Here is an 11441-nt window from a genome sequence, read left to right as displayed (position 1 = left end):
TAATATACTCAATACAATAAGTATGAATACTAATATATTCTTATCACCCATGTTAGAGTTTTTTGCAATTTTAAGTGGACAATCATTATAAAACGCGAATAATTCAACAATTTAAAGAAATTTTTAGAATCTTGATTCTAAGTTTTTAAAATCTTAATTGATTATCCTCAGAAAAAAACCAACTTATATATACGTTCAAGATTCTTAGAAAACCAAAAAAAATGAAGATTTCAATTCAATACGCCCCTTAAAAGTAATGAATTTTTTGAAACAAAAAAAAAAGTTTCAAATTCAAGAGTTTTGACCAGTCGCTGACGAATAAATATTTTTGGACGCTCGTCGATGATTGCCGGAATAAAAAAAGGAAATAATATAAGAGAAGTGGGATAATAATAATAATAATAATAATATGGGAAAAGTCAAAAAACAGCCGCCTTTCTTTGCCTTTTCTCAAATTAGTTAGCACTACTGCCTCAACTAGCTGCCTCTCTCAACAATAGTTTCTATTTTGTAATTAAAAACCCAGCGAGATCGAGAGAGAGAGAGAGAGAGAGAGATGTATGTAGTGCCTCCGCCCAAACCTTCCGATTCAAACGACGACGGATCTGCTCCCCTCCGTACTTACCAGACATGGAAAGGCAGCAATGTAAGTCATCTTTTCTCTTCCTTTTGATTTTTATCAGTTTTATTATACAGCAAGATTGAGCTGAGCTCTCTATTGTCTTCTAATTGAACTTGTTCATATATGCCTCTTTATTGTATGTATATTAATCAATTGTAGCTTGTAATTCACTTTTATTTAGCAAAAAAAGACTTGTAATTCACTTAATTTGAATCCCCCACTTTCACCTAATGTGTACAAAACTAAATTTGTTAAATAGGGTTTGGTGAATTGTGAACGATCCGATACGCTTTAGGACTTGGAGTTGGGCGTGGGGCGTTACATTGCAACTAATTTTTATGTTATGGATTACAATGCAGAATAAATTAATAATGTACATGTTGTTAAAAGTGGAACCGGTTAAGGGTATTTAGTAATTAGCTGGAGCACTAAATTCTCCGAAATCAAATGGGTCTCACTAGTTTTACAAGCTGCGTTTGAACTGAATAGTTGCTGGATTCCTCGTTGGATGTTATATGTTGCTTTAATGGAACTGGAAGACTCTAGTTATCGCTTCGTTTTGGTTTGAAGGAATGGAATTGGGAGGGAATGGAATTAAATTTGTACGTTTTGAAGGTAATTCACAATTTTTATTCCATTCCTACCAATTTGAAAATAGATCACAGACCTGCCATTTTGGAAAAATGTTCTATTCTCCTCTATACCCATTTTTTCACAAATCCCATCATAGAAATGTTTCACTCTTTTATGTATTATCTCTTCGAATCATTATCTTTTCCTTCAATTATATTCACAATCCTTCTTACTATTCCTTCTAAGTTCTAAGCAAAAAAGCATGTGTAGTTTCTTGCATATATGGAAGGTTCCAAACTTTAAAATTGCCTCTTTGCGAGAAACAAAAAAAAAAGAAGGGCAAGACCCTGGGCATCAGTACTTTCTCTAGACCCTGCACCAGCCTTGTACATTGGGTATGGTTATAAAGGGCACAGAGTTGTTCCAAGCAAGATTTACTATTTTTTGTCGTGCCAGTCTAAACATTTAATAATAATTCCCTAACTGATCATTGTGAGAGATTTAAGCATAAGAGTGAGTATGGTCTATGACCGCATTAAAAGAAGAAATTTTATGTGTACATACGGTTCATTCCAGGAAGCAATTACAATGCCGTTGTTATTAAGTTGTTGTCGTAGCAAGCAAACAGTTGACATACTTCTCTCAGTTTGACAGTTGCTTTTTACTTCCGTGCAGGTTTTTCTTCTTCAGGGAAGGTTGATTTTTGGACCAGACATAAGATCAATCTTCCTAACTATATTCCTTATAGCAGTTCCTGCTGCCATTTTTTGCGGGTTCATTGGCAGAAAACTAATGGATGAATATTCTGATAGTTTTGGAATCTGGATCATTTCCGTTACTGTTCTATTCACAATTTATGTGAGTCCTGCTTTATAAATCCAAATTTATCCTGCCCTGGAAATATTCTCTTACTTTGATTTGCCACTGAAGCTACACTGAAACGTGCATAGTTTACCAAATATATTTTAGAATTGTCATAGAAGTATAAATAACTTCTTTATGCCTTTTTTGTAAAGTGCTTTGAAGTTAAAAGTCTCTTTAGACTAATTTATGAGATAAACTAAAAATCTTAATATATCTTTGTTTTCTATTAAATCCTGAATCTTGATTACTTTATTAGTCTACATACATCTATATAAAACCAACCTAGGCAAATTGTTTTAAATGGATTGAGAGGCTGCTTCTCACAGGCTTGTACTATGAAAGCCAGAGCTTCCATTTGGAGTGCTAAACTCAAGTTAAGCATGAGAATCGTCTACAATGCAAGGAGGCTAGTTCCGTACTTCCAAACGAGAATGTAACTTGTGGTGCGTGTTTTTCAATAGTAGAAAAATATTTTCCTGGCTTTTATCAAAAAACTTGGAAGAGGAGATTCTTGTTATGTTTCAATATTTTTAATTTGAATCTGAATCTGTCTTTTCGGGAAATTACAACTCTGATGCTGAAGGCAGAGAAAACAATTAGGCAGGACGTGGCCTGAATTTTTTTTTAGTTATCATATTGCTTCTCATCCTAGTCAACTATCTATCTATAAGTTAAGATTTTGTTTCTAGTTGAGGGAAAGGGGGAGGGGGGTTGAATGTCTTGGAGGGTGTGAGAGCTCACTACATGTTACAAGTTCACTGACATAGAAAAGGATAAATCCACTAACAATTAGGTAGGACGTGGCCTGAATTTGTTTTAGACTTTTAGTTATCATGTTGCTTCGTCCTTTGTGTATGTTATTGCTTTTGTAAATCCACTTTGTCATTTTAGTTCACAGGTATGAGGCTATTAAATCCCATGTATATTTAAGACACTTATTTCCGTTTTGAGTTCCAACTGATCTCATAGTTTGAAATTTCGAAAGAACATGTAATTGTCAAGTCTACCGCATCTAGAATGTGGTTAACAAATGATATGGGATATATTGATCAAGACAAATTTTATTTTTGGATGTAGTTATCAAATATTTGTGATACTGGATTTTGAGAAGATGTGTTTATTGAATTTTTTTAGGTGTTAGTGCTTCTTCTACTTACTTCCGGAAGAGATCCTGGTATAGTTCCTCGCAATGCACATCCTCCAGAGCCAGAAAATTACGAGGGGAGCAACGAGGTTGGGGGTGGACAAACTCCAGCACTACGTTTGCCTCGCATCAAAGATGTAATTGTCAATGGTATAACTGTGAAAGTCAAATATTGTGATACCTGCATGCTTTATAGGCCTCCTCGTTGTTCACATTGCTCAATATGCAACAACTGTGTGCAGAGATTTGACCATCACTGCCCTTGGGTTGGACAATGTATTGGATTAGTAAGTTGTCTTACTATTCTTACCATATGTAGCTGTTCTCCAGTTCTGTTGACTGACAGTGTAAACCTGTTGGTAACTAACACTTCTAGTTTTGAAGCTGCACTGAACCATCTAATGTTTCTCTACCATCACCTGATTATTGCTTGATCTGCAAACAACACTTTATCGTACTCTATTATATAAAGGGTATAGCTAAAAAGTAATGTTCAAGACCCCTTTACTAAATAAGTTTATGCTAATTTCTTCGAGTAACAAGGTGTTCATAAAAGATACATAAAACTTTTCTAATTTTTATTTCTGATATTGGTCACGGGTCAGATCTCTCTTCTATTTTATAAGTAAAGGAGACACCTTTATCTAAGTGAGAGGTGACTTTTTGGTCCCTTCACCACCATTCTTCCGTCCATATAGTGGTAGTACATTTCTGGATGGGTAATGTGCAGTTCTATGCCTTTTCATCTATTATTTTTAATATGATGACATAGACAGTTAACACTTTTGCTGGTTTCTGAAGAACTTCATTTCAAAGTTTCTTACAAGTGTACTGTAACTGGCCTGCTTTATCTAGTTCCTCATATTATGATTAAGCAATGTAACAGGTTGCGGGCCTCTTTTTTGTAATCTCCTCTTCTGTTACCTCTACTGGTAATTGTCATGGGAATCTAAATTACCCAGAAGCATCATGCTTTAGTTTTTCCTCGCTAAATTCATGCTTCTATTATTCCTTTTCTTTTTTACTCTGGTACAAGATTTTTACTCACTTCTAACTACCTAGCTTTAGTCTTGTATTCGTCTTTCCATCATAGGCTTACAATGATGATTCAGTTATAATGTTGCATTAGTTTAAAGCATATATCTCATCTGAAATAAAAAACATGTGTCTAACGTAGATGGTTCTCCCCTCTTCTGCATGCAGCGGAACTACCGTTTCTTTTTCATGTTTGTCTCTTCAGCAACGCTTCTTTGCCTATATGTCTTTGGTTTTTGCTGGGTCTTCATCTTGAGAGTAAAGGATAGGGAGAATACATCCATCTGGAAGGCAATGACCAATTATCCTGCCTCCATTGTTTTAATAATATACACCTTCATTGCAGTGTGGTTTGTTGGTGGCCTTACAGTATTCCATCTTTATCTAATCAGTACAAACCAGGTAATGATAATTAAAGTTTATACATTGAGATCCGTACTAATCTGTGGATGCAGAGAGTAAATTTCCAAGTATGTTAATTTGAGCAATGGGTTTTTTTTTTGCAGTCTACCTATGAAAATTTTAGATACCGATATGATCGGCGAGACAATCCATATAACAGAGGAGTCTTTGAGAACTTCAAGGAGATATTTTTTACCAGTATTCCCGCATCTAAGAACAAATTCAGGGGAAAAGTGCAGAAAGAGCCTGCTATTCCACCCAGGTCACTCAGTGCAGGTTTCGTTAGCCAGAACTCAGAGAAAACCACGGGAGATGTAGAAGCTGGGAGGAAGCCAGTTTGGGATGTCACTGCAACAGGACCCAGTGAAATTGAAGGAGAACTCAGTAATGATGATGGTCTGAATAGGGGAGGCTCGGAGGACTCACGGGACTTGAGCAGAATAATTGACGTGGAAGGTACAGAAGGCCGAAGTATTCTACATCCTAGGCGATCTAGTTGGGGGAGGAGAAGTGGAACTTTAAATATACCACCTGATGTAGTTGCAATGGCATCTGGGGAATCAAACCGAGTAACTGACAGCAATGACAAGAACTTGACAAGGGACTGGCAATGACCAACAAGTTACTGAGCTATAAAATCAACAGGTAGTAAAAGCCCGGTGGAAGTGGGTAAAGATCAGAAAATAGATATTTTTTATGATTTTGAGTAGGCTATGATGGGGTTGGACCTAGGTATGCTGCTGTTTGTATATTTGTTTCTCAAGGTGCTTGCAACAAGTTTTCTTTCCTTTTGTCAAGATTTGCCCGTGTCATTAATTTATTATAAAGAACATTGTAATGTCATATTAATGTTGTTTGTAAAAAAAATTATATACTCGCTACTCTCGCCTCTACCAAAACTGTTATCATGGCAGGATCATTGAAGTCTGATCCGATCCGCCTAGGTGGAATATAAGGAAAAAATGACAAAAATAGCTCATTTTTTAAAAAATTTAACAAAAATAGCCATCCTGAAAAAAGTGGTCAATTTTAGCCGATTGAATACTCCAGTGTCAGTTGGCTATCCCAATTTATATAAGATACTCCACTGGTAGTTGGATATTTCATATATGGGATACTCCACTGCCAGTTGGGTATCTTGTATAAAGTGGATACTCCACTGACAGTTGGGTATCCCATCGGCTAAAGTTAGCCAACTTTTCAGAAATTGGTTATTTTTGTCAATTTTGTGTAAAAACTGGTTAAATTTGTCTTTCACCCGAATATAAGGGTAATTTGTTTAAACACCCATGCACGGCCTACTTATGGTTGATTGTTATAGAACAAAATAAAAAAAATCCAAATAAAAAATGCTGGTGATTTAGAATTATGAGATGGTGTTTTTTTTGCTAATTAAACAAACCCACATTCCTTCAAATCCCATAAATAGTGCGAGTTAGACCAAGAGGTTCTGAGTGAGACTGTTCTTTGCTTATGAATAACTAATAAAAGAGGTGGTTCGACGAAATAAAGAGGAAGCAAAAATTTTCATTTTCTTCCAAAAAATCTTCCATTTTTACATGTTTGTCAATCTTGCATATACTGTATCGATATGTTAATATGTCTCATTACTATCACCCCTCTCCAGGTCCCTAAGCAAATTCAAGACCTGGAGAACCAAAGTTGATTCTTAACAAGGACTTCAAAAACGTCCTTGATCGCCACAAGAACCGCCATATGCAAGTTTTTGGAATAAGGTCAAAAAACAACATGATCTGATCTAAATTGTATATAAATCTAATTAATACCACACATTAATCATAATGTAAAGGTTCCATACAGCCTCCAAATTCACATATTACAAGGATTCCGAGAGAAACTATTTTCGACTCAAGGCGAACTCAAAAGTTTATAGTAAGATAATTTAATCCAGCAATTGATTAAGACAAGAAATGTCAGAGTAAAACAGATCTGCAGCTTTTCCATCTTCATTGCATGGACTGGAACCGCTTCATAATAATGATACTCATATCCATGTATCGCTGGGCACAGTTGGAAAGACAACTTGATTCACTAGAGCTAAACTTGCTTCCTGGAGTGCCAGACACACACTTATCCCAACAGACAGTTGTAAGCTTTGCCACCATTTCATTTAGCATAGCCTTTTCCTTTTCTTGCTGCATTGATGTAGAAACAGAGAAGATGGTAAAGAGGAAGCTTTACATTAAGTGAGTTAATATTGAAATATAAAACAGAAAACGTATCCATTTAGCAATCTGAAAGTGCACAGTCTCCGCGGTAGCTACTTGTACTCATTTGGTAAGTAGAAGAATTAGTTCCAGACCTGCACGCAATGACCTGCGTATATATTGTGGAGGCCATAGACAAGAAACATGGAAATTTATAAATTTTGCCAATGCTTATGGGCAACAAGCTTGATTAGAAAAAAGATAAGGACAACCCTGGTTATAAACATTTTACCAGGCAAATAAATCACAGTATTCAAATATAAAACGAGTTCTTTTAATTTTTCCCATTTGAACGAGGAAAAACACAATGTTTGGCCTACGAAGCATAGTTTCAAAACTAGACAGGCTCCGGTAGTTATATAATGAACCAAGAAGCATTAATTATTTTTGCACTTATCCAGTAAATGCCTTATACATCAGTAGACATGAAATATACTAATGATTTAAGAATACATGGTTGGTCTATACAAGAAAGAAGTATAAAACATATACCAGTTCAAAGAAATAACAATTTAATATAGTCTTTGACTTACAGAAAATAAAGGTAAAATACTATATATATTAATATTTATACCGTAGTTAAATGCATTCAGAAGCCACAAAGGCATCTTGGGGATAAGAGCAACTCTCTATTGCGAAGATAAGAGAATCATTAAGTTACGTGCATCAATGATGACAATTGAAGGCTCTCTTCACATTGCTCCTCTCTAATGCACAATTTCAATAACTGTTTTATATGTATTGAAGCTAACGCAATATATTTCATAACCATTAATCTTACTCTATTGTACACTAATTTTGTACAGAAGAATAATTATCATAATGAAATAGTATATATAAAATTTAATTTGTTTTCTACTTTTGTAATATAAATAAGACAAAAATTTTCTATATTTTCAAAATACAAAAGCACACAAATCAGGTCTAACAGCTAAACCACAGAACACCTACTTTTACTTCCAGGCCGGCTTTTAGTACTATAATATGATCATGCTGATGAAAGTTAGTCTATTTTTTATAAACTTCATAAAAGTAATCTCACCACTTCTACTTCCACTTATTTTTACTTTATTTCGTTTGCTTTTCCTGCAAGGAGACAGTCTTTTTCTAAGAAAATTCGATGCCCCATCGAATGAAGAGCACGTAATGAGACAGAATGTATGGAGAAAATTTGAAGAAAGTTATGGAGAATCAAAAAGGAAAGACAAGTGAAAAAATAAATGAAAGCTTGCAAATTCTACAGGTCAGAGGATTGACAGAACAATAGAAAGAATAAAGCATTCAAATACATATATTTTGGGATTGATCTGTAGTCTAAATTTAAATTAATTCAATGGAAGGAGGAACAGAAATTCTGAATAATAACCTACAAAGTATTACTTAAAAATTTAATTCACTCCTACCTAATATCGATCCCATCTAACCAACGGAGAATTACATTCTAAAAAATATTTAGGAGCAAACATTAGCATTCTTATTTAGCCTAATAACAAAGCTCCTTCCACAATGTATAGGTGTGATCAACTAAACCATAGTTTCGCCAAACAGATAAGGTTAAATTAGAATCCTAATTTACAAGTTGATATTAAATTTTGCGGAAATAAAAGAGCAAAAGAAAAACAAACTAATTTCAACTAAAAAAACACGAAAACGATACATATTTTCAGTACAAAAAAAAAGGGAAACGAAATTGTAAATATAAAAATCAACGATCCACATGATATATAGTTCTTTGTGAATGAAAATTTGTGTGTGTGCAAGTATATTAAATTATAAAGTTATATATCTATATTGATATATGAGGATGAAGAATAGAAGCTTACATTGATGAATTGCTGCATTTGTGGTGAACTTAAAGCTGAAGGATCCATTGAAGTGTATCGACTCAAAAAACACAGACACACAAAAACCCTAGTTGTAAGGAGAGCAACTACTTTACTTTGATAAATAGGCTCCGGCCCACATAGGCCAAGTTTTTTTATACATTTTCCCATAATAATGGGCCGTTTAAGATTAAAAAAAAACGTAACTTATTACTTAAATTGAAAAGTATTGTATAATTTATAAGTAAACTAGCGTGGCACGACCTGTATATATATATTTATATATTATCTCGAATAAACTTGTATCTATATCGAAATAATTTTTGAATATAATAAATAATTATTTTAATTTTTTTACAGGATTTTCTTACCTTTTTTTGTTTTCATACATACTATTGCAGCGGTATTAGATAACTTAAGTGTTGAGGACTTAATTTTTATCATAGAGTTCGATTTTAACTTACCTCGATAAAAAAATCAAAACTATATCATTATAACTAAAATATTTGAAATTTATTTGCAGGGATGTGCATCGAGTCATTTCGGGGTCGGGAAGTACTATCTCCGCCCTGATCCCCGAATACACGTTGAATCCTAAACAGGAATTCTTTTCATTACCGATTCCCTCCGGAACGGGGATTCCCACGGTGATGCGGGGATATTAAAAATAATAATTTTATATTTTTAGTATATTTTTAAAATAAAAAACAGTCTACTAATTCATAATATATAAAAACATTGATAATATCTTATAATCTTAATATCAAATCATATTGAAATTGATTTATAATGCAAATGAATGACAAATTAAAAATATGTATTAAATTATAATGTAAAAAAATTGAGCAATAAAAGTACTGATTATTTTAAAATTATTATATTTTTTAAATACTATTTTTATAAAAAAATATTTAATAATATATAGATATATACAAATAGTCTACTAATTCGTAATATATAAAAACATTGATAATATCTTATAATCTTAATATCAAATCATATTGAAATTGATTTATAATGCAAATGAATTACAAATTAAAATATGTATTAAATTATAATGTAAAAAAATTGATCAATAAAAGTACTGATTATTTTAAAATTATTACATTTTTTAAATACTATTTTATAAAAAAATATTTAATAATATATATATGGGTTCAGTGGAGACCAATATTTTTTGGAGACCCCGGAGACCTGTATAACTGCCCTTAGATTTTGTAAGATTGTGCTGTTAGAGATGAATGCAAAGTGAGAGACAGATTAATACTAATAAACCTAACTATAATGTAACATGTATATAAATATTATATGAAAAATATATTTAAAAAATTGAGTGCTGAATTTTATAAATAGAGTGTAGTAGTTTAAATTATAAAGTGTAGTACATTTAAACCTAAATAAAGAAAAATAATGTAACAAGATTACAATCTTACGTGAAATTTTATTTAAAAAAATAGAGTGGAGAAGATATCATACAACCTTATAAATAGAGTGTGGTACTTCAAATTATAAAAGTTGGTACTTTTAAATCTAAACAAAAAAATTAATGCAACATGCAGAATAAAATATTATGTGAAAAAATATATTAAAAAAGTGCATAACATATTGTAGAACTTTATAAATAGAATGTAGTACTTAAATTATAAAATATAATACTTTTATACCAAAATAAAAAATATTATGTAACTCACAGAGTAAAATATTATGTGAAAAAGTATATTCAAAAAATGAAAGACAAAACATATTATAGAATTTTATAAATAGAGTGTAGTACTTAAAATTATAAAGTGTAGTAATTTTAAACCTAAATAAAAAATATAATGCAACTTGCAGAATAAAATATTATGTGAAAAAATATATTAAAAAAAATGAAAGGTAGAACATATAATAGAATTTTATAAAGAGAGTGTAGTACTTGAAATTATAAAGTGTAGTACTTTTAAACCTAAATAAAAAATATAATACAACTTGCAGAATCAAATATTATGTAAAAAATATATTAGAAAAAATAGAGTGCATACATATTGTAGATTTTTTATAAACAAAATGTGGTACTTTAAAATCTAAATAAAAAAATATAATTTAACATGCAGAACACATATTATCTAAAAAATATATTCAAAAATAAAGTTGTAGTGCATAATTTAGCCTAATAAAAATTAGAGTGTAATATATTTGATGTGGAGTAAATGACAAAAAAAGTATTTATGCATAAATAAATATTTAGTACTTTTTTTTTGACAAATGCAGAAAGTTCTCATTAAATTGAATATAGTACAGTCGGGACAAACCCCCAACTGTCGATACAACCAGGTGATAAAACAAATAACATACTAAAAACAATTAGATGATTTATTTCCTGATCGTTTAACACATAGAATTTAAAAATTCTTGAAATTAAAAACGAAATCAAAGACATCCTAAACGATCCAAATTGCAGCAACATCTCTGAAAATAGTAACATCGCAATTGACCATATCACATAAAAACTATGGTTAGCCCGGTGTTCAGAAACACCAATCGCATAAAATGAGATTGGAGAAGCGACACCCCAGCTATCTACATGCCGGACACCAGCTATAGACATGCCGAAGGCACCCCAGCTATCTACATGTCGTATATCAGCTCTAGACATGCCGAAAGTGTAAGCCCATGAAAAATGAACAATCTTTAGTTGTGAAAGGTGAGCTCTTGCAATAATCACCACTGTCCCAGATCCGATGCAGGTTTTGCAGATCACCAAAAATATC

At 32.3% G+C, this 11441-nt stretch overlaps 2 protein-coding genes across 2 annotated transcripts; one reads left to right on the top strand and one right to left on the bottom strand.

The window, feature by feature from the left end:
- Positions 1–439: 439 nt before the first annotated feature.
- LOC141683904 (putative protein S-acyltransferase 7) lies at positions 440–5514 on the top strand. The gene is made up of 5 exons (XM_074488704.1): positions 440–646; positions 1871–2053; positions 3194–3490; positions 4407–4640; positions 4745–5514. The coding sequence occupies exons 1-5, from the start codon at positions 557–559 to the stop codon at positions 5252–5254; spliced, it is 1314 nt and encodes a 437-aa protein (XP_074344805.1). The 5' UTR covers positions 440–556; the 3' UTR covers positions 5255–5514.
- Positions 5515–6395: 881 nt separating this feature from the next.
- LOC141686924 (mitochondrial import inner membrane translocase subunit TIM8-like) lies at positions 6396–8847 on the bottom strand. The gene is made up of 2 exons (XM_074492035.1): positions 8692–8847; positions 6396–6796 (listed from the first exon to the last, which is right to left on the bottom strand). Exons 1-2 carry the CDS (start codon positions 8737–8739, stop codon positions 6608–6610), a joined length of 237 nt encoding a protein of 78 aa, XP_074348136.1. The 5' UTR covers positions 8740–8847; the 3' UTR covers positions 6396–6607.
- Between the last annotated feature and the right edge of the window lie 2594 nt (positions 8848–11441).

Source organism: Apium graveolens, chromosome 9 (genome assembly GCF_009905375.1).
Source record: "Apium graveolens cultivar Ventura chromosome 9, ASM990537v1, whole genome shotgun sequence".
Taxonomy (NCBI): Eukaryota; Viridiplantae; Streptophyta; class Magnoliopsida; order Apiales; family Apiaceae; genus Apium; species Apium graveolens.
This window is presented reverse-complemented; position numbering and strand designations above follow the sequence as displayed.

Bases quoted from the DNA above. Each gene is read 5' to 3' on its own strand.
- LOC141683904 (XM_074488704.1), top strand. From the start codon at position 557: ATGTATGTAGTGCCTCCGCCCAAACCTTCCGATTCAAACGACGACGGA. The intron at 647-1,870 runs GTAAGTCATCTT...ACTTCCGTGCAG, and splicing joins AGACATGGAAAGGCAGCAAT to GTTTTTCTTCTTCAGGGAAG. The intron at 4,641-4,744 runs GTAATGATAATT...TTTTTTTTGCAG, and splicing joins ATCTAATCAGTACAAACCAG to TCTACCTATGAAAATTTTAG.
- LOC141686924 (XM_074492035.1), bottom strand. From the start codon at position 8,739: ATGGATCCTTCAGCTTTAAGTTCACCACAAATGCAGCAATTCATCAAT. The intron at 6,797-8,691 runs GTAAGCTTCTAT...ACATCAATGCAG, and splicing joins AAATGCAGCAATTCATCAAT to CAAGAAAAGGAAAAGGCTAT.